Raw genomic sequence first — 22,417 nt, forward strand, 5'->3', positions numbered from 1 at the left:
AATGAGTGAACGATATGTATATTACTGGATATACTCCCACTGAGTAATAATACGTGAACAATGTGTATATTACTGGATATACTCCCACTGAGTAATAAGTGAACAATGTGTATATTACTGGATATACTCCCACTGAGTAATAATAAGTGAACGATATGTATATTACTGGATATACTTCCACTCAGTAATAATAAGTGAACAATATGTATATTACTGGATATACTCCCACTGAGTAATAAGTGAATGATGTGTATACTACTGGATATACTCCCACTGAGCAATAATAAGTGAACGATATGTATATTACTGGATATACTCCCACTCAGTAATAATAAGTGAACGATATGTATATTACTGGATATACTCCCACTCAGTAATAATAAGTGAACAATATGTATATTACTGGATATACTCCCACTCAGTAATAATAAGTGAACAATATGTATATTACTGGATATACTCCCACTGAGTAATAATAAGTGAACAATTTGTATATAACTGGATATACTCCCACTGAGCAATAATAAGTGAACGATTTGTATATTACTGGATATACTCCCACTGAGTAATAATAAGTGAACAATTTGTATATAACTGGATATACTCCCACTGAATAATAATAAGTGAACGATGTGCATATTACTGGATATACTCCCACTGAATAATAATAAGTGAACGATGTGTATATTACTGGATATAGTCCCACTGTTTACTGTTCACTTGTCAGCTGGCTCTAAAAATCAATAGAGAATTGTGCCCCTTACCAAAATGTCATTACTTGTGGGTGGCTGGAGGGAGGTGTAGTGGAAAACGTTCATATATTTATCTGACCATTCCCCCCCCCCCCCCCCCAAGGTGAGCCACAAGAACTAGGGTAAATGAAAGAAAGAAAAAAAAAAAATATATATATATATATATATACATATATCAAACAATTTGGTGTGGTCAGTCAACCAGTTTGTTTTTAGTGTTTGAGAGGAAATTACAGTAGCCAGAGAAAACACAAAAAGACATGAGGAAAACATGCAAAACTCCACACAGACTGTGACTGACGGTCAGCAAGGAAGCCTCACACAGTGATGGTGAGGCAGATGTCTTAACCACAGGGGTACTATACTGGCACCAATGGTGTATTACATCATCAGAAGATAAGTTCCCATGTATCACACCATGGCCAAAGTGTGGAAGGGAGGTTAGTTTGATGAAAAAGTAGCCTCAGATCCAAATAATTAAAGCAACATGAAGGGCACATGTCCTTGGATCACGTAATAATTAAAGCACTATGAAGGTGCATGTCCTTGGATCACATAATAATTAAAGTACTATGAAGGTACATGTCCTTGGATCACATAATAATTAAAGCACTATGAAGGTACATGTCCTTGGATCACATAATAATTAAAGTACTATGAAGGTACATGTCCTTGGATCACATAATAATTAAAGCACTATGAAGGTACATGTCCTTGGATCACATAATAATTAAAGCACTATGAAGGTACATGTCCTTGGATCACATAATAATTAAAGCACTATGAAGGTACATGTCCTTGGATCACATAATAATTAAAGCACTATGAAGGTACATGTCCTTGGATCACATAATAATTAAAGCACTATGAAGGTACATGTCCTTGGATCACATAATAATTAAAGCACTATGAAGGTGCATGTCCTTGGATCACATAATAATTAAAGCACTATGAAGGTGCATGTCCTTGGATCACATAATAATTAAAGTACTATGAAGGTACATGTCCTTGGATCACATAATAATTAAAGTACTATGAAGGGTACATGTCCTTGGATCACATAATAATTAAAGCACTATGAAGGGTACATGTCCTTGGATCACATAATAATTAAAGTACTATGAAGGTACATGTCCTTGGATCACATAATAATTAAAGCACTATGAAGGTGCATGTCCTTGGATCACATAATAATTAAAGTACTATGAAGGTACATGTCCTTGGATCACATAATAATTAAAGTACTATGAAGGTGCATGTCCTTGGATCACATAATAATTAAAGCACTATGAAGGACACATGTCCTTGGATCACATAATAATTAAAGTACTATGAAGGTACATGTCCTTGGATCACATAATAATTAAAGCACTATGAAGGTACATGTCCTTGGATCACATAATAATTAAAGCACTATGAAGGTACATGTCCTTGGATCACATAATAATTAAAGCACTATGAAGGTACATGTCCTTGGATCACATAATAATTAAAGTACTATGAAGGTGCATGTCCTTGGATCACATAATAATTAAAGTACTATGAAGGTACATGTCCTTGGATCACATAATAATTAAAGCACTATGAAGGTGCATGTCCTTGGATCACATAATAATTAAAGCACTATGAAGGTGCATGTCCTTGGATCACATAATAATTAAAGTACTATGAAGGTACATGTCCTTGGATCACATAATAATTAAAGTACTATGAAGGGTACATGTCCTTGGATCACATAATAATTAAAGCACTATGAAGGTACATGTCCTTGGATCACATAATAATTAAAGCACTATGAAGGTACATGTCCTTGGATCACATAATAATTAAAGCACTATGAAGGGTACATGTCCTTGGATCACATAATAATTAAAGTACTATGAAGGTACATGTCCTTGGATCACATAATAATTAAAGCACTATGAAGGTACATGTCCTTGGATCACATAATAATTAAAGCACTATGAGGTACATGTCCTTGGATCACATAATAATTAAAGCACTATGAAGGTACATGTCCTAAAGCACTATGAAGGTACATGTCCTTGGATCACATAATAATTAAAGCACTATGAAGGTACATGTCCTTGGATCACATAATAATTAAAGCACTATGAAGGTACATGTCCTTGGATCACATAATAATTAAAGCACTATGAAGGTACATGTCCTTGGATCACATAATAATTAAAGCACTATGAAGGTACATGTCCTTGGATCACATAATAATTAAAGCACTATGAAGGTACATGTCCTTGGATCACATAATAATTAAAGCACTATGAAGGTACATGTCCTTGGATCACATAATAATTAAAGCACTATGAAGGTACATGTCCTTGGATCACATAATAATTAAAGCACTATGAAGGTACATGTCCTTGGATCACATAATAATTAAAGCACTATGAAGGTACATGTCCTTGGATCACATAATAATTAAAGCACTATGAAGGTACATGTCCTTGGATCACATAATAATTAAAGCACTATGAAGGTACATGTCCTTGGATCACATAATAATTAAAGCACTATGAAGGTACATGTGTCCTTGGATCACATAATAATTAAAGCACTATGAAGGGTACATGTCCTTGGATCACATAATAATTAAAGCACTATGAAGGTACATGTCCTTGGATCACATAATAATTAAAGCACTATGAAGGTACATGTCCTTGGATCACATAATAATTAAAGCACTATGAAGGTACATGTCCTTGGATCACATAATAATTAAAGCACTATGAAGGTACATGTCCTTGGATCACATAATAATTAAAGCACTATGAAGGTACATGTCCTTGGATCACATAATAATTAAAGCACTATGGGATCACATAATAATTAAAGCACTATGAAGGGCACATGTATTTGGATAACATAATAATTAAAGCACTATGAAGGTACATGTCCTTGGATCACATAATAATTAAAGCACTATGAAGGTACATGTCCTTGGATCACATAATAATTAAAGCACTATGAAGGTACATGTCCTTGGATCACATAATAATTAAAGCACTATGAAGGTACATGTCCTGATCACATAATAATTAAAGCACTATGAAGGTACATGTCCTTGGATCACATAATAATTAAAGCACTATGAAGGTACATGTCCTTGGATCACATAATAATTAAAGCACTATGAAGGTACATGTCCTTGGATCACATAATAATTAAAGCACTATGAAGGTACATGTCCTTGGATCACATAATAATTAAAGCACTATGAAGGTACATGTCCTTGGATCACATAATAATTAAAGCACTATGAAGGTACATGTCCTTGGATCACATAATAATTAAAGCACTATGAAGGTACATGTCCTTGGATCACATAATAATTAAAGCACTATGAAGGTACATGTCCTTGGATCACATAATAATTAAAGCACTATGAAGGTACATGTCCTTGGATCACATAATAATTAAAGCACTATGAAGGTACATGTCCTTGGATCACATAATAATTAAAGCACTATGAAGGATAATAATTAAAGCACTATGAAGGTACATGTCCTTGGATCACATAATAATTAAAAGCACTATGAAGGTACATGTCCTTGGATCACATAATAATTAAAGCACTATGAAGGTACATGTCCTTGGATCACATAATAATTAAAGCACTATGAAGGTACATGTCCTTGGATCACATAATAATTAAAGCACTATGAAGGTACATGTCCTTGGATCACATAATAATTAAAGCACTATGAAGGTACATGTCCTTGGATCACATAATAATTAAAGTACTATGAAGGTACATGTCCTTGGATCACATAATAATTAAAGCACTATGAAGGTACATGTCCTTGGATCACATAATAATTAAAGCACTATGAAGGGTACATGTCCTTGGATCACATAATAATTAAAGCACTATGAAGGTACATGTCCTTGGATCACATAATAATTAAAGCACTATGAAGGTACATGTCCTTGGATCACGTAATAATTAAAGCACTATGAAGGTACATGTCCTTGGATCACATAATAATTAAAGCACTATGAAGGTACATGTCCTTGGATCACATAATAATTAAAGCACTATGAAGGTACATGTCCTTGGATCACATAATAATTAAAGCACTATGAAGGTACATGTCCTTGGATCACATAATAATTAAAGCACTATGAAGGTACATGTCCTTGGATCACGTAATAATTAAAGCAATATGAAGGTACATGTCCTTGGATCACATAATAATTAAAGCACTATGAAGGTACATGTCCTTGGATCACATAATAATTAAAGCACTATGAAGGTACATGTCCTTGGATCACATAATAATTAAAGTACTATGAAGGTACATGTCCTTGGATCACATAATAATTAAAGCACTATGAAGGGCACATGTATTTGGATAACATAATAATTAAAGCACTATGAAGGTACATGTCCTTGGATCACATAATAATTAAAGTACTATGAAGGTACATGTCCTTGGATCACATAATAATTAAAGTACTATGAAGGTACATGTCCTTGGATCACATAATAATTAAAGCACTATGAAGGTACATGTCCTTGGATCACATAATAATTAAAGCACTATGAAGGTACATGTCCTTGGATCACATAATAATTAAAGTACTATGAAGGTACATGTCCTTGGATCACATAAATGTCAGAATACTAGAAGTAAAGGGCTACCATTTCAGCACCAGAATGCTTATGATGTTCCTAACACTATATACAGTGGGCTGCAGGTATTCCTAACTAGCCCTGAATTAATGTATATGTCAGAAAAAGGAGTAGAAGGAGCTGATTAATAGTTGGCATCAACAAGACCTATATTGGCAACAAATATCTGAAAACTGAATGCACAAAATGTAGAACAGGTGTAGCTTTTATCACTGTGTTTCCCATCCCCTGAGCAGAGTAAAAGAGCTACTTCAGTCCCCCTCACCATACCAGCATTAAATCTATCACAGTGTGTACCATACCAGCATGCCTCACCATATGCCAGCACTAAATCTATCACAGTGTGCACTACACCACCATACCTCACCATGTACCAGCACTAAATCTATCACATTGTGCACCATACCAGCATGCCTCACCATGTACCAGCACTAAATCTATCACAGTGTGCACCATACCAGCATGCCTCACCATGTACCAGCACTAAATCTATCACAGTGTGCTCCATACCAGCATGCCTCACCATGTACCAGCACTAAATCTATCACAGTGTGCACCATACCAGCATGCCTCACCATGTACCAGCACTAAATCTATCACAGTGTACACCATACCAGCATGCCTTACCATGTACCAGCACTAAATCTATCACAGTGTGCACCATACCAGCATGCCTCACCATGTACCAGCACTAAATCTATCACAGTGTTCACCATACCAGCATGCCTTACCATGTACCAACACTAAATCTATCACAGTGTGCACCATACCAGCATGCCTCACCATGTACCAGCACTAAATCTATCACAGTGTGCACCATACCAGCATGCCTCACCATGTACCAGCACTAAATCTATCACAGTGTGCACCATACCAGCATGCCTCACCATGTACCAGCACTAAATCTATCACAGTGTGCACCATACCAGCATGCCTCACCATGTACCAGCACTAAATCTATCACAGTGTGCACCATACCAGCATGCCTCACCATGTACCAGCACTAAATCTATCACAGTGTGCTCCATACCAGCATGCCTCACCATGTACCAGCACTAAATCTATCACAGTGTGCACCATACCAGCATGCCTCACCATGTACCAGCACTAAATCTATCACAGTGTGCACCATACCAGCATGCCTCACCATGTACCAGCACTAAATCTATCACAGTGTGCACCATACCAGCATGCCTCACCATGTACCAGCACTAAATCTATCACAGTGTGCACCATACCAGCATGCCTCACCATGTACCAGCACTAAATCTATCACAGTGTGCACCATACCAGCATGCCTCACCATGTACCAGCACTAAATCTATCACAGTGTGCACCATACCAGCATGCCTCACCATGTACCAGCACTAAATCTATCACAGTGTGCACCATACCAGCATGCCTCACCATGTACCAGCACTAAATCTATCACAGTGTGCACCATACCAGCATGCCTCACCATGTACCAGCACTAAATCTATCACAGTGTGCACCATACCAGCATGCCTCACCATGTACCAGCACTAAATCTATCACAGTGTGCACCATACCAGCATGCCTCACCATGTACCAGCACTAAATCTATCACAGTGTGCACCATACCAGCATGCCTCACCATGTACCAGCACTAAATCTATCACAGTGTGCACCATACCAGCATGCCTCACCATGTACCAGCACTAAATCTATCACAGTGTGCACCATACCAGCATGCCTCACCATGTACCAGCACTAAATCTATCACAGTGTGCACCATACCAGCATGCCTCACCATGTACCAGCACTAAATCTATCACAGTGTGCACCATACCAGCATGCCTCACCATGTACCAGCACTAAATCTATCACAGTGTGCACCATACCAGCATGCCTCACCATGTACCAGCACTAAATCTATCACAGTGTGCACCATACCAGCATGCCTCACCATGTACCAGCACTAAATCTATCACAGTGTGCACCATACCAGCATGCCTCACCATGTACCAGCACTAAATCTATCACAGTGTGCACCATACCAGCATGCCTCACCATGTACCAGCACTAAATCTATCACAGTGTGCACCATACCAGCATGCCTCACCATGTACCAGCACTAAATCTATCACATTGTGCACCATACCAGCATGCCTCACCATGTACCAGCACTAAATCTATCACAGTGTGCTCCATACCAGCATGCCTCACCATGTACCAGCACTAAATCTATCACAGTGTGCACCATACCAGCATGCCTCACCATGTACCAGCACTAAATCTATCACATTGTGCACCATCCCAGCATGCCTCACCATGTACCAGCACTAAATCTATCACAGTGTGCACCATACCAGCATGCCTCACCATGTACCAGCACTAAATCTATCACAGTGTGCTCCATACCAGCATGCCTCACCATGTACCAGCACTAAATCTATCACAGTGTGCACCATACCAGCATGCCTCACCATGTACCAGCACTAAATCTATCACAGTGTGCACCATACCAGCATGCCTCACCATGTACCAGCACTAAATCTATCACAGTGTGCACCATACCAGCATGCCTCACCATGTACCAGCACTAAATCTATCACAGTGTGCACCATACCAGCATGCCTCACCATGTACCAGCACTAAATCTATCACAGTGTGCACCATACCAGCATGCCTCACCATGTACCAGCACTAAATCTATCACAGTGTGCACCATACCAGCATGCCTCACCATGTACCAGCACTAAATCTATCACAGTGTGCACCATACCAGCATGCCTCACCATGTACCAGCACTAAATCTATCACAGTGTGCACCATACCAGCATGCCTCACCATGTACCAGCACTAAATCTATCACAGTGTGCACCATACCAGCATGCCTCACCATGTACCAGCACTAAATCTATCACAGTGTGCACCATACCAGCATGCCTCACCATGTACCAGCACTAAATCTATCACAGTGTGCACCATACCAGCATGCCTCACCATGTACCAGCACTAAATCTATCACAGTGTGCACCATACCAGCATGCCTCACCATGTACCAGCACTAAATCTATCACAGTGTGCACCATACCAGCATGCCTCACCATGTACCAGCACTAAATCTATCACAGTGTGCACCATACCAGCATGCCTCACCATGTACCAGCACTAAATCTATCACAGTGTGCACCATACCAGCATGCCTCACCATGTACCAGCACTAAATCTATCACAGTGTGCACCATACCAGCATGCCTCACCATGTACCAGCACTAAATCTATCACAGTGTGCACCATACCAGCATGCCTCACCATGTACCAGCACTAAATCTATCACAGTGTGCACCATACCAGCATGCCTCACCATGTACCAGCACTAAATCTATCACAGTGTGCACCATACCAGCATGCCTCACCATGTACCAGCACTAAATCTATCACAGTGTGCACCATACCAGCATGCCTCACCATGTACCAGCACTAAATCTATCACAGTGTGCACCATACCAGCATGCCTCACCATGTACCAGCACTAAATCTATCACAGTGTGCACCATACCAGCATGCCTCACCATGTACCAGCACTAAATCTATCACAGTGTGCACCATACCAGCATGCCTCACCATGTACCAGCACTAAATCTATCACAGTGTGCACCATACCAGCATGCCTCACCATGTACCAGCACTAAATCTATCACAGTGTGCACCATACCAGCATGCCTCACCATGTACCAGCACTAAATCTATCACAGTGTGCACCATACCAGCATGCCTCACCATGTACCAGCACTAAATCTATCACAGTGTGCACCATACCAGCATGCCTCACCATGTACCAGCACTAAATCTATCACAGTGTGCACCATACCAGCATGCCTCACCATGTACCAGCACTAAATCTATCACAGTGTGCACCATACCAGCATGCCTCACCATGTACCAGCACTAAATCTATCACAGTGTGCACCATACCAGCATGCCTCACCATGTACCAGCACTAAATCTATCACAGTGTGCACCATACCAGCATGCCTCACCATGTACCAGCACTAAATCTATCACAGTGTGCACCATACCAGCATGCCTCACCATGTACCAGCACTAAATCTATCACAGTGTGCACCATACCAGCATGCCTCACCATGTACCAGCACTAAATCTATCACAGTGTGCACCATACCAGCATGCCTCACCATGTACCAGCACTAAATCTATCACAGTGTGCACCATACCAGCATGCCTCACCATGTACCAGCACTAAATCTATCACAGTGTGCACCATACCAGCATGCCTCACCATGTACCAGCACTAAATCTATCACAGTGTGCACCATACCAGCATGCCTCACCATGTACCAGCACTAAATCTATCACAGTGTGCACCATACCAGCATGCCTCACCATGTACCAGCACTAAATCTATCACAGTGTGCACCATACCAGCATGCCTCACCATGTACCAGCACTAAATCTATCACAGTGTGCACCATACCAGCATGCCTCACCATGTACCAGCACTAAATCTATCACAGTGTGCACCATACCAGCATGCCTCACCATGTACCAGCACTAAATCTATCACAGTGTGCACCATACCAGCATGCCTCACCATGTACCAGCACTAAATCTATCACAGTGTGCACCATACCAGCATGCCTCACCATGTACCAGCACTAAATCTATCACAGTGTGCACCATACCAGCATGCCTCACCATGTACCAGCACTAAATCTATCACAGTGTGCACCATACCAGCATGCCTCACCATGTACCAGCACTAAATCTATCACAGTGTGCACCATACCAGCATGCCTCACCATGTACCAGCACTAAATCTATCACAGTGTGCACCATACCAGCATGCCTCACCATGTACCAGCACTAAATCTATCACAGTGTGCACCATACCAGCATGCCTCACCATGTACCAGCACTAAATCTATCACAGTGTGCACCATACCAGCATGCCTCACCATGTACCAGCACTAAATCTATCACAGTGTGCACCATACCAGCATGCCTCACCATGTACCAGCACTAAATCTATCACAGTGTGCACCATACCAGCATGCCTCACCATGTACCAGCACTAAATCTATCACAGTGTGCACCATACCAGCATGCCTCACCATGTACCAGCACTAAATCTATCACAGTGTGCACCATACCAGCATGCCTCACCATGTACCAGCACTAAATCTATCACAGTGTGCACCATACCAGCATGCCTCACCATGTACCAGCACTAAATCTATCACAGTGTGCACCATACCAGCATGCCTCACCATGTACCAGCACTAAATCTATCACAGTGTGCACCATACCAGCATGCCTCACCATGTACCAGCACTAAATCTATCACAGTGTGCACCATACCAGCATGCCTCACCATGTACCAGCACTAAATCTATCACAGTGTGCACCATACCAGCATGCCTCACCATGTACCAGCACTAAATCTATCACAGTGTGCACCATACCAGCATGCCTCACCATGTACCAGCACTAAATCTATCACAGTGTGCACCATACCAGCATGCCTCACCATGTACCAGCACTAAATCTATCACAGTGTGCACCATACCAGCATGCCTCACCATGTACCAGCACTAAATCTATCACAGTGTGCACCATACCAGCATGCCTCACCATGTACCAGCACTAAATCTATCACAGTGTGCACCATACCAGCATGCCTCACCATGTACCAGCACTAAATCTATCACAGTGTGCACCATACCAGCATGCCTCACCATGTACCAGCACTAAATCTATCACAGTGTGCACCATACCAGCATGCCTCACCATGTACCAGCACTAAATCTATCACAGTGTGCACCATACCAGCATGCCTCACCATGTACCAGCACTAAATCTATCACAGTGTGCACCATACCAGCATGCCTCACCATGTACCAGCACTAAATCTATCACAGTGTGCACCATACCAGCATGCCTCACCATGTACCAGCACTAAATCTATCACAGTGTGCACCATACCAGCATGCCTCACCATGTACCAGCACTAAATCTATCACAGTGTGCACCATACCAGCATGCCTCACCATGTACCAGCACTAAATCTATCACAGTGTGCACCATACCAGCATGCCTCACCATGTACCAGCACTAAATCTATCACAGTGTGCACCATACCAGCATGCCTCACCATGTACCAGCACTAAATCTATCACAGTGTGCACCATACCAGCATGCCTCACCATGTACCAGCACTAAATCTATCACAGTGTGCACCATACCAGCATGCCTCACCATGTACCAGCACTAAATCTATCACAGTGTGCACCATACCAGCATGCCTCACCATGTACCAGCACTAAATCTATCACAGTGTGCACCATACCAGCATGCCTCACCATGTACCAGCACTAAATCTATCACAGTGTGCACCATACCAGCATGCCTCACCATGTACCAGCACTAAATCTATCACAGTGTGCACCATACCAGCATGCCTCACCATGTACCAGCACTAAATCTATCACAGTGTGCACCATACCAGCATGCCTCACCATGTACCAGCACTAAATCTATCACAGTGTGCACCATACCAGCATGCCTCACCATGTACCAGCACTAAATCTATCACAGTGTGCACCATACCAGCATGCCTCACCATGTACCAGCACTAAATCTATCACAGTGTGCACCATACCAGCATGCCTCACCATGTACCAGCACTAAATCTATCACAGTGTGCACCATACCAGCATGCCTCACCATGTACCAGCACTAAATCTATCACAGTGTGCACCATACCAGCATGCCTCACCATGTACCAGCACTAAATCTATCACAGTGTGCACCATACCAGCATGCCTCACCATGTACCAGCACTAAATCTATCACAGTGTGCACCATACCAGCATGCCTCACCATGTACCAGCACTAAATCTATCACAGTGTGCACCATACCAGCATGCCTCACCATGTACCAGCACTAAATCTATCACAGTGTGCACCATACCAGCATGCCTCACCATGTACCAGCACTAAATCTATCACAGTGTGCACCATACCAGCATGCCTCACCATGTACCAGCACTAAATCTATCACAGTGTGCACCATACCAGCATGCCTCACCATGTACCAGCACTAAATCTATCACAGTGTGCACCATACCAGCATGCCTCACCATGTACCAGCACTAAATCTATCACAGTGTGCACCATACCAGCATGCCTCACCATGTACCAGCACTAAATCTATCACAGTGTGCACCATACCAGCATGCCTCACCATGTACCAGCACTAAATCTATCACAGTGTGCACCATACCAGCATGCCTCACCATGTACCAGCACTAAATCTATCACAGTGTGCACCATACCAGCATGCCTCACCATGTACCAGCACTAAATCTATCACAGTGTGCACCATACCAGCATGCCTCACCATGTACCAGCACTAAATCTATCACAGTGTGCACCATACCAGCATGCCTCACCATGTACCAGCACTAAATCTATCACAGTGTGCACCATACCAGCATGCCTCACCATGTACCAGCACTAAATCTATCACAGTGTGCACCATACCAGCATGCCTCACCATGTACCAGCACTAAATCTATCACAGTGTGCACCATACCAGCATGCCTCACCATGTACCAGCACTAAATCTATCACAGTGTGCACCATACCAGCATGCCTCACCATGTACCAGCACTAAATCTATCACAGTGTGCACCATACCAGCATGCCTCACCATGTACCAGCACTAAATCTATCACAGTGTGCACCATACCAGCATGCCTCACCATGTACCAGCACTAAATCTATCACAGTGTGCACCATACCAGCATGCCTCACCATGTACCAGCACTAAATCTATCACAGTGTGCACCATACCAGCATGCCTCACCATGTACCAGCACTAAATCTATCACAGTGTGCACCATACCAGCATGCCTCACCATGTACCAGCACTAAATCTATCACAGTGTGCACCATACCAGCATACCTCACCATGTACCAGCACTAAATCTATCACAGTGTGCACCATACCAGCATGCCTCACCATGTACCAGCACTAAATCTATCACAGTGTGCACCATACCAGCATGCCTCACCATGTACCAGCACTAAATCTATCACAGTGTGCACCATACCAGCATGCCTCACCATGTACCAGCACTAAATCTATCACAGTGTGCACCATACCAGCATGCCTCACCATGTACCAGCACTAAATCTATCACAGTGTGCACCATACCAGCATGCCTCACCATGTACCAGCACTAAATCTATCACAGTGTGCACCATACCAGCATGCCTCACCATGTACCAGCACTAAATCTATCACAGTGTGCACCATACCAGCATGCCTCACCATGTACCAGCACTAAATCTATCACAGTGTGCACCATACCAGCATGCCTCACCATGTACCAGCACTAAATCTATCACAGTGTGCACCATACCAGCATGCCTCACCATGTACCAGCACTAAATCTATCACAGTGTGCACCATACCAGCATGCCTCACCATGTACCAGCACTAAATCTATCACAGTGTGCACCATACCAGCATGCCTCACCATGTACCAGCACTAAATCTATCACAGTGTGCACCATACCAGCATGCCTCACCATGTACCAGCACTAAATCTATCACAGTGTGCACCATACCAGCATGCCTCACCATGTACCAGCACTAAATCTATCACAGTGTGCACCATACCAGCATGCCTCACCATGTACCAGCACTAAATCTATCACAGTGTGCACCATACCAGCATGCCTCACCATGTACCAGCACTAAATCTATCACAGTGTGCACCATACCAGCATGCCTCACCATGTACCAGCACTAAATCTATCACAGTGTGCACCATACCAGCATGCCTCACCATGTACCAGCACTAAATCTATCACAGTGTGCACCATACCAGCATGCCTCACCATGTACCAGCACTAAATCTATCACAGTGTGCACCATACCAGCATGCCTCACCATGTACCAGCACTAAATCTATCACAGTGTGCACCATACCAGCATGCCTCACCATGTACCAGCACTAAATCTATCACAGTGTGCACCATACCAGCATGCCTCACCATGTACCAGCACTAAATCTATCACAGTGTGCACCATACCAGCATGCCTCACCATGTACCAGCACTAAATCTATCACAGTGTGCACCATACCAGCATGCCTCACCATGTACCAGCACTAAATCTATCACAGTGTGCACCATACCAGCATGCCTCACCATGTACCAGCACTAAATCTATCACAGTGTGCACCATACCAGCATGCCTCACCATGTACCAGCACTAAATCTATCACAGTGTGCACCATACCAGCATGCCTCACCATGTACCAGCACTAAATCTATCACAGTGTGCACCATACCAGCATGCCTCACCATGTACCAGCACTAAATCTATCACAGTGTGCACCATACCAGCATGCCTCACCATGTACCAGCACTAAATCTATCACAGTGTGCACCATACCAGCATGCCTCACCATGTACCAGCACTAAATCTATCACAGTGTGCACCATACCAGCATGCCTCACCATGTACCAGCACTAAATCTATCACAGTGTGCACCATACCAGCATGCCTCACCATGTACCAGCACTAAATCTATCACAGTGTGCACCATACCAGCATGCCTCACCATGTACCAGCACTAAATCTATCACAGTGTGCACCATACCAGCATGCCTCACCATGTACCAGCACTAAATCTATCACAGTGTGCACCATACCAGCATGCCTCACCATGTACCAGCACTAAATCTATCACAGTGTGCACCATACCAGCATGCCTCACCATGTACCAGCACTAAATCTATCACAGTGTGCACCATACCAGCATGCCTCACCATGTACCAGCACTAAATCTATCACAGTGTGCACCATACCAGCATGCCTCACCATGTACCAGCACTAAATCTATCACAGTGTGCACCATACCAGCATGCCTCACCATGTACCAGCACTAAATCTATCACAGTGTGCACCATACCAGCATGCCTCACCATGTACCAGCACTAAATCTATCACAGTGTGCACCATACCAGCATGCCTCACCATGTACCAGCACTAAATCTATCACAGTGTGCACCATACCAGCATGCCTCACCATGTACCAGCACTAAATCTATCACAGTGTGCACCATACCAGCATGCCTCACCATGTACCAGCACTAAATCTATCACAGTGTGCACCATACCAGCATGCCTCACCATGTACCAGCACTAAATCTATCACAGTGTGCACCATACCAGCATGCCTCACCATGTACCAGCACTAAATCTATCACAGTGTGCACCATACCAGCATGCCTCACCATGTACCAGCACTAAATCTATCACAGTGTGCACCATACCAGCATGCCTCACCATGTACCAGCACTAAATCTATCACAGTGTGCACCATACCAGCATGCCTCACCATGTACCAGCACTAAATCTATCACAGTGTGCACCATACCAGCATGCCTCACCATGTACCAGCACTAAATCTATCACAGTGTGCACCATACCAGCATGCCTCACCATGTACCAGCACTAAATCTATCACAGTGTGCACCATACCAGCATGCCTCACCATGTACCAGCACTAAATCTATCACAGTGTGCACCATACCAGCATGCCTCACCATGTACCAGCACTAAATCTATCACAGTGTGCACCATACCAGCATGCCTCACCATGTACCAGCACTAAATCTATCACAGTGTGCACCATACCAGCATGCCTCACCATGTACCAGCACTAAATCTATCACAGTGTGCACCATACCAGCATGCCTCACCATGTACCAGCACTAAATCTATCACAGTGTGCACCATACCAGCATACGTCACCATGTACCAGCACTAGATCGAGCACGGTGTGCAGCATGCCAGAATGCCTCACCATGTACCAGCACTAAATCTATCACAGTGTGCACCATACCAGCATGCCTCACCATGTACCAGCACTAAATCTATCACAGTGTGCACCATACCAGCATGCCTCACCATGTACCAGCACTAAATCTATCACAGTGTGCACCATACCAGCATGCCTCACCATGTACCAGCACTAAATCTATCACAGTGTGCACCATACCAGCATGCCTCACCATGTACCAGCACTAAATCTATCACAGTGTGCACCATACCAGCATGCCTCACCATGTACCAGCACTAAATCTATCACAGTGTGCACCATACCAGCATGCCTCACCATGTACCAGCACTAAATCTATCACAGTGTGCACCATACCAGCATGCCTCACCATGTACCAGCACTAAATCTATCACAGTGTGCACCATACCAGCATGCCTCACCATGTACCAGCACTAAATCTATCACAGTGTGCACCATACCAGCATGCCTCACCATGTACCAGCACTAAATCTATCACAGTGTGCACCATACCAGCATGCCTCACCATGTACCAGCACTAAATCTATCACAGTGTGCACCATACCAGCATGCCTCACCATGTACCAGCACTAAATCTATCACAGTGTGCACCATACCAGCATGCCTCACCATGTACCAGCACTAAATCTATCACAGTGTGCACCATACCAGCATGCCTCACCATGTACCAGCACTAAATCTATCACAGTGTGCACCATACCAGCATGCCTCACCATGTACCAGCACTAAATCTATCACAGTGTGCACCATACCAGCATGCCTCACCATGTACCAGCACTAAATCTATCACAGTGTGCACCATACCAGCATGCCTCACCATGTACCAGCACTAAATCTATCACAGTGTGCACCATACCAGCATGCCTCACCATGTACCAGCACTAAATCTATCACAGTGTGCACCATACCAGCATGCCTCACCATGTACCAGCACTAAATCTATCACAGTGTGCACCATACCAGCATGCCTCACCATGTACCAGCACTAAATCTATCACAGTGTGCACCATACCAGCATGCCTCACCATGTACCAGCACTAAATCTATCACAGTGTGCACCATACCAGCATGCCTCACCATGTACCAGCACTAAATCTATCACAGTGTGCACCATACCAGCATGCCTCACCATGTACCAGCACTAAATCTATCACAGTGTGCACCATACCAGCATGCCTCACCATGTACCAGCACTAAATCTATCACAGTGTGCACCATACCAGCATGCCTCACCATGTACCAGCACTAAATCTATCACAGTGTGCACCATACCAGCATGCCTCACCATGTACCAGCACTAAATCTATCACAGTGTGCACCATACCAGCATGCCTCACCATGTACCAGCACTAAATCTATCACAGTGTGCACCATACCAGCATGCCTCACCATGTACCAGCACTAAATCTATCACAGTGTGCACCATACCAGCATGCCTCACCATGTACCAGCACTAAATCTATCACAGTGTGCACCATACCAGCATGCCTCACCATGTACCAGCACTAAATCTATCACAGTGTGCACCATACCAGCATGCCTCACCATGTACCAGCACTAAATCTATCACAGTGTGCACCATACCAGCATGCCTCACCATGTACCAGCACTAAATCTATCACAGTGTGCACCATACCAGCATGCCTCACCATGTACCAGCACTAAATCTATCACAGTGTGCACCATACCAGCATGCCTCACCATGTACCAGCACTAAATCTATCACAGTGTGCACCATACCAGCATGCCTCACCATGTACCAGCACTAAATCTATCACAGTGTGCACCATACCAGCATGCCTCACCATGTACCAGCACTAAATCTATCACAGTGTGCACCATACCAGCATGCCTCACCATGTACCAGCACTAAATCTATCACAGTGTGCACCATACCAGCATGCCTCACCATGTACCAGCACTAAATCTATCACAGTGTGCACCATACCAGCATGCCTCACCATGTACCAGCACTAAATCTATCACAGTGTGCACCATACCAGCATGCCTCACCATGTACCAGCACTAAATCTATCACAGTGTGCACCATACCAGCATGCCTCACCATGTACCAGCACTAAATCTATCACAGTGTGCACCATACCAGCATGCCTCACCATGTACCAGCACTAAATCTATCACAGTGTGCACCATACCAGCATGCCTCACCATGTACCAGCACTAAATCTATCACAGTGTGCACCATACCAGCATGCCTCACCATGTACCAGCACTAAATCTATCACAGTGTGCACCATACCAGCATGCCTCACCATGTACCAGCACTAAATCTATCACAGTGTGCACCATACCAGCATGCCTCACCATGTACCAGCACTAAATCTATCACAGTGTGCACCATACCAGCATGCCTCACCATGTACCAGCACTAAATCTATCACAGTGTGCACCATACCAGCATGCCTCACCATGTACCAGCACTAAATCTATCACAGTGTGCACCATACCAGCATGCCTCACCATGTACCAGCACTAAATCTATCACAGTGTGCACCATACCAGCATGCCTCACCATGTACCAGCACTAAATCTATCACAGTGTGCACCATACCAGCATGCCTCACCATGTACCAGCACTAAATCTATCACAGTGTGCACCATACCAGCATGCCTCACCATGTACCAGCACTAAATCTATCACAGTGTGCACCATACCAGCATGCCTCACCATGTACCAGCACTAAATCTATCACAGTGTGCACCATACCAGCATGCCTCACCATGTACCAGCACTAAATCTATCACAGTGTGCACCATACCAGCATGCCTCACCATGTACCAGCACTAAATCTATCACAGTGTGCACCATACCAGCATGCCTCACCATGTACCAGCACTAAATCTATCACAGTGTGCACCATACCAGCATGCCTCACCATGTACCAGCACTAAATCTATCACAGTGTGCACCATACCAGCATGCCTCACCATGTACCAGCACTAAATCTATCACAGTGTGCACCATACCAGCATGCCTCACCATGTACCAGCACTAAATCTATCACAGTGTGCACCATACCAGCATGCCTCACCATGTACCAGCACTAAATCTATCACAGTGTGCACCATACCAGCATGCCTCACCATGTACCAGCACTAAATCTATCACAGTGTGCACCATACCAGCATGCCTCACCATGTACCAGCACTAAATCTATCACAGTGTGCACCATACCAGCATGCCTCACCATGTACCAGCACTAAATCTATCACAGTGTGCACCATACCAGCATGCCTCACCATGTACCAGCACTAAATCTATCACAGTGTGCACCATACCAGCATGCCTCACCATGTACCAGCACTAAATCTATCACAGTGTGCACCATACCAGCATGCCTCACCATGTACCAGCACTAAATCTATCACAGTGTGCACCATACCAGCATGCCTCACCATGTACCAGCACTAAATCTATCACAGTGTGCACCATACCAGCATGCCTCACCATGTACCAGCACTAAATCTATCACAGTGTGCACCATACCAGCATGCCTCACCATGTACCAGCACTAAATCTATCACAGTGTGCACCATACCAGCATGCCTCACCATGTACCAGCACTAAATCTATCACAGTGTGCACCATACCAGCATGCCTCACCATGTACCAGCACTAAATCTATCAAACTGTGCACCATACCAGCATGCCTCACCATGTACCAGCACTAAATCTATCACAGTGTGCACCATACCAGCATGCCTTACCATGTACCAGCACTAAATCTATCAAACTGTGCACCATACCAGCATGCCTTACCATGTACCAGCACTAAATCTATCACAGTGTGCACCATACCAGCATGCCTCACCATGTACCAGCACTAAATCTATCAAACTGTGCACCATACCAGCATGCCTCACCATGTACCAGCACTAAATCTATCACACTGTGCACCATACCAGCATGCCTCACCATGTACCAGCACTAAATCTATCAAACTGTGCACCATACCAGCATGCCTCACCATGTACCAGCACTAAATCTATCACAGTGTGCACCATACCAGCATGCCTCACCATGTACCAGCACTAAATCTATCACATTGTGCACCATCCCAGCATGCCTTACCATGTACCAGCACTAAATCTATCACAGTGTGCACCATACCAGCATGCCTCACTATGTACCAGCACTAAATCTATCACATTGTGCACCATCCCAGCATGCCTCACCATGTACCAGCACTAAATCTGTTACACTGGACAGAGTATCACCATTCCACAACCTTGTACCAGCACTAAATGTGGCTCTAATAAATTACTTTTTTCCACACATAACTTACAGTGCCAATAACTTCATTACAGTTAATCCACATAACAATGTCATACCATTACTGTTAAAAGCAGAACTAAAACTATGTAGTCATTAGCAAAGCATTCTCTTTTTTTCATTCATTCTCATTCTTTCATGCATTCATTCATTCATTCATTTTTTTTTTAATTTTTGTATTTATTTTAGTTTGCTAACCAGAAAGACAGGGTGAACAAACAACCCTTTTTCTTGACACGACTTGGGCAACTGCAAAAGTGCAGGTCAGACAGCTGCAGCAAGCTTTGAGATGCTGTTTTTTATAGATCACCTTGTAAGACTAGTAAACAATGCATAGCAGTTCATCATAAACTGTGCTCCTACTTAATTCTTTTAAAGTATGCACTGCTGGAAGTCCAGCACTAATTGCACTTAATTTATCTCAGTACTTACACTGTGGACTGTTTTACTTATGTATAACCAGTGTTGCGAGTGCAGACTGCAGTCCTCTCACAGTCATTCAGAACAAATTCCACCAATTATTACATGCATACAGCTACTGTTCATTTACTGTTCTCATCTGCAAAAGCCATAAGAATTAAAGTTCCAGAGTTATTCCTTAACACTCAGTCAGAGTCATACTGTCAGGACTAGTACAAAAAATGGGTTATTTATTATACTAAAATAACCGATGTACATTTCATAGGTATCCCTTATTCATAAGAATGGGGAACACGTAAATTGCAGTCATTGCCTTATCTTTCACCACTACTAAAATACCAAAGTAATACAGCACTATGGTTAGACATCAGTAATCTATCATTAAAGAGTCTATACATAAAAGCATGCTACAAAATTATCAGAGTAGCACAGACCATTGAAATTGTTCCCTCCTTTTAAGCATTAGCCATAATTTGCTCAGAAATAGAATGCCTTCAGCAATGCATATAATTTCATTTAATGCCAGTCAATTTTCTGCAGAGTTAATATAACACATTTGAAAAAGAAAAAAAAAAATCCCCCCTCATTAACTAACATGATCATAACATCAACACCTGTGTCTTTCATATAGCAGAAACTGTATTCTATTTGTTTTAAAATCACACTCCTGAAATGCTGGTTTTCTTTTCCAGATAAAAGATCTTATCAATGAAAATGCTCGATTGACTCTGCAAATAGACAATGCCCGTCTGGCAAGTGATGATTTCAGAAACAAGTAAGTGCGCTTATGAGCTCTTTCAGTCTTACCTTAGGAATACACTAAATTGTACAAAGTTGAATTTCATAGCTGTATTTTCACTTTAGCATAATGTAATTGTTCTGTGTATATGACCTGGTTAAATATTGTTGTCACGTACACCCTTCCTGTTTAACTCCCTTTTTGCTAACCGCTCTACAGCTTACCTTTGCTATGTTGTCTTGTTGCTGAAGTTAAGCTATAACTCTTATCTACCTATGCAATATAATCCCTACAATTTACCAAGCTCACAACCAGACACAGATACTACCTTAATATTACTGCTAAAAAGTTTGCATCATCCTTCCTGCTACCATCTCTACTTTACGGTGCCCCAATCCTCACCAATATCCAGTCCTCCCTGAAAACCAAACTGGGCTCCTGTTACAACAAGATTATCAAATTTGTAACAAATTCAAAAAACTCAGCACACCACTGCTTATCTATACAACTAAACTGGCTCGAACTCCCACATTACCTCGCTTATTCACAATTAACCACTACACATAAACTCATACACAAGCCTTTGACAAGCCCCTCCCTCTCCTCCTTATTGGCTACATACCACCCTAACAGGCCACTAAGATCCAAAACACAATGATGATCAAAGTTATA

At 43.4% G+C, this 22,417-nt stretch overlaps 1 protein-coding gene across 1 annotated transcript in view; it reads left to right on the forward strand.

The window, feature by feature from the left end:
- LOC122790105 (keratin, type I cytoskeletal 18-like) overlaps positions 1-22,417 on the forward strand; it is an 87,710-nt gene that overhangs the window by 4,177 nt on the left and 61,116 nt on the right. Inside the window, exon 2 of the mRNA XM_044057676.1 lies at positions 21,699-21,781. Within this exon, the coding sequence (XP_043913611.1) occupies positions 21,699-21,781 (83 nt within the window). The remainder of the gene's footprint in view (positions 1-21,698; positions 21,782-22,417) is intronic.

Source organism: Protopterus annectens, chromosome 15.part0 (genome assembly GCF_019279795.1).
Source record: "Protopterus annectens isolate FY-2018-M chromosome 15.part0, PAN1.0, whole genome shotgun sequence".
NCBI lineage: Eukaryota > Metazoa > Chordata > Ceratodontiformes > Protopteridae > Protopterus > Protopterus annectens.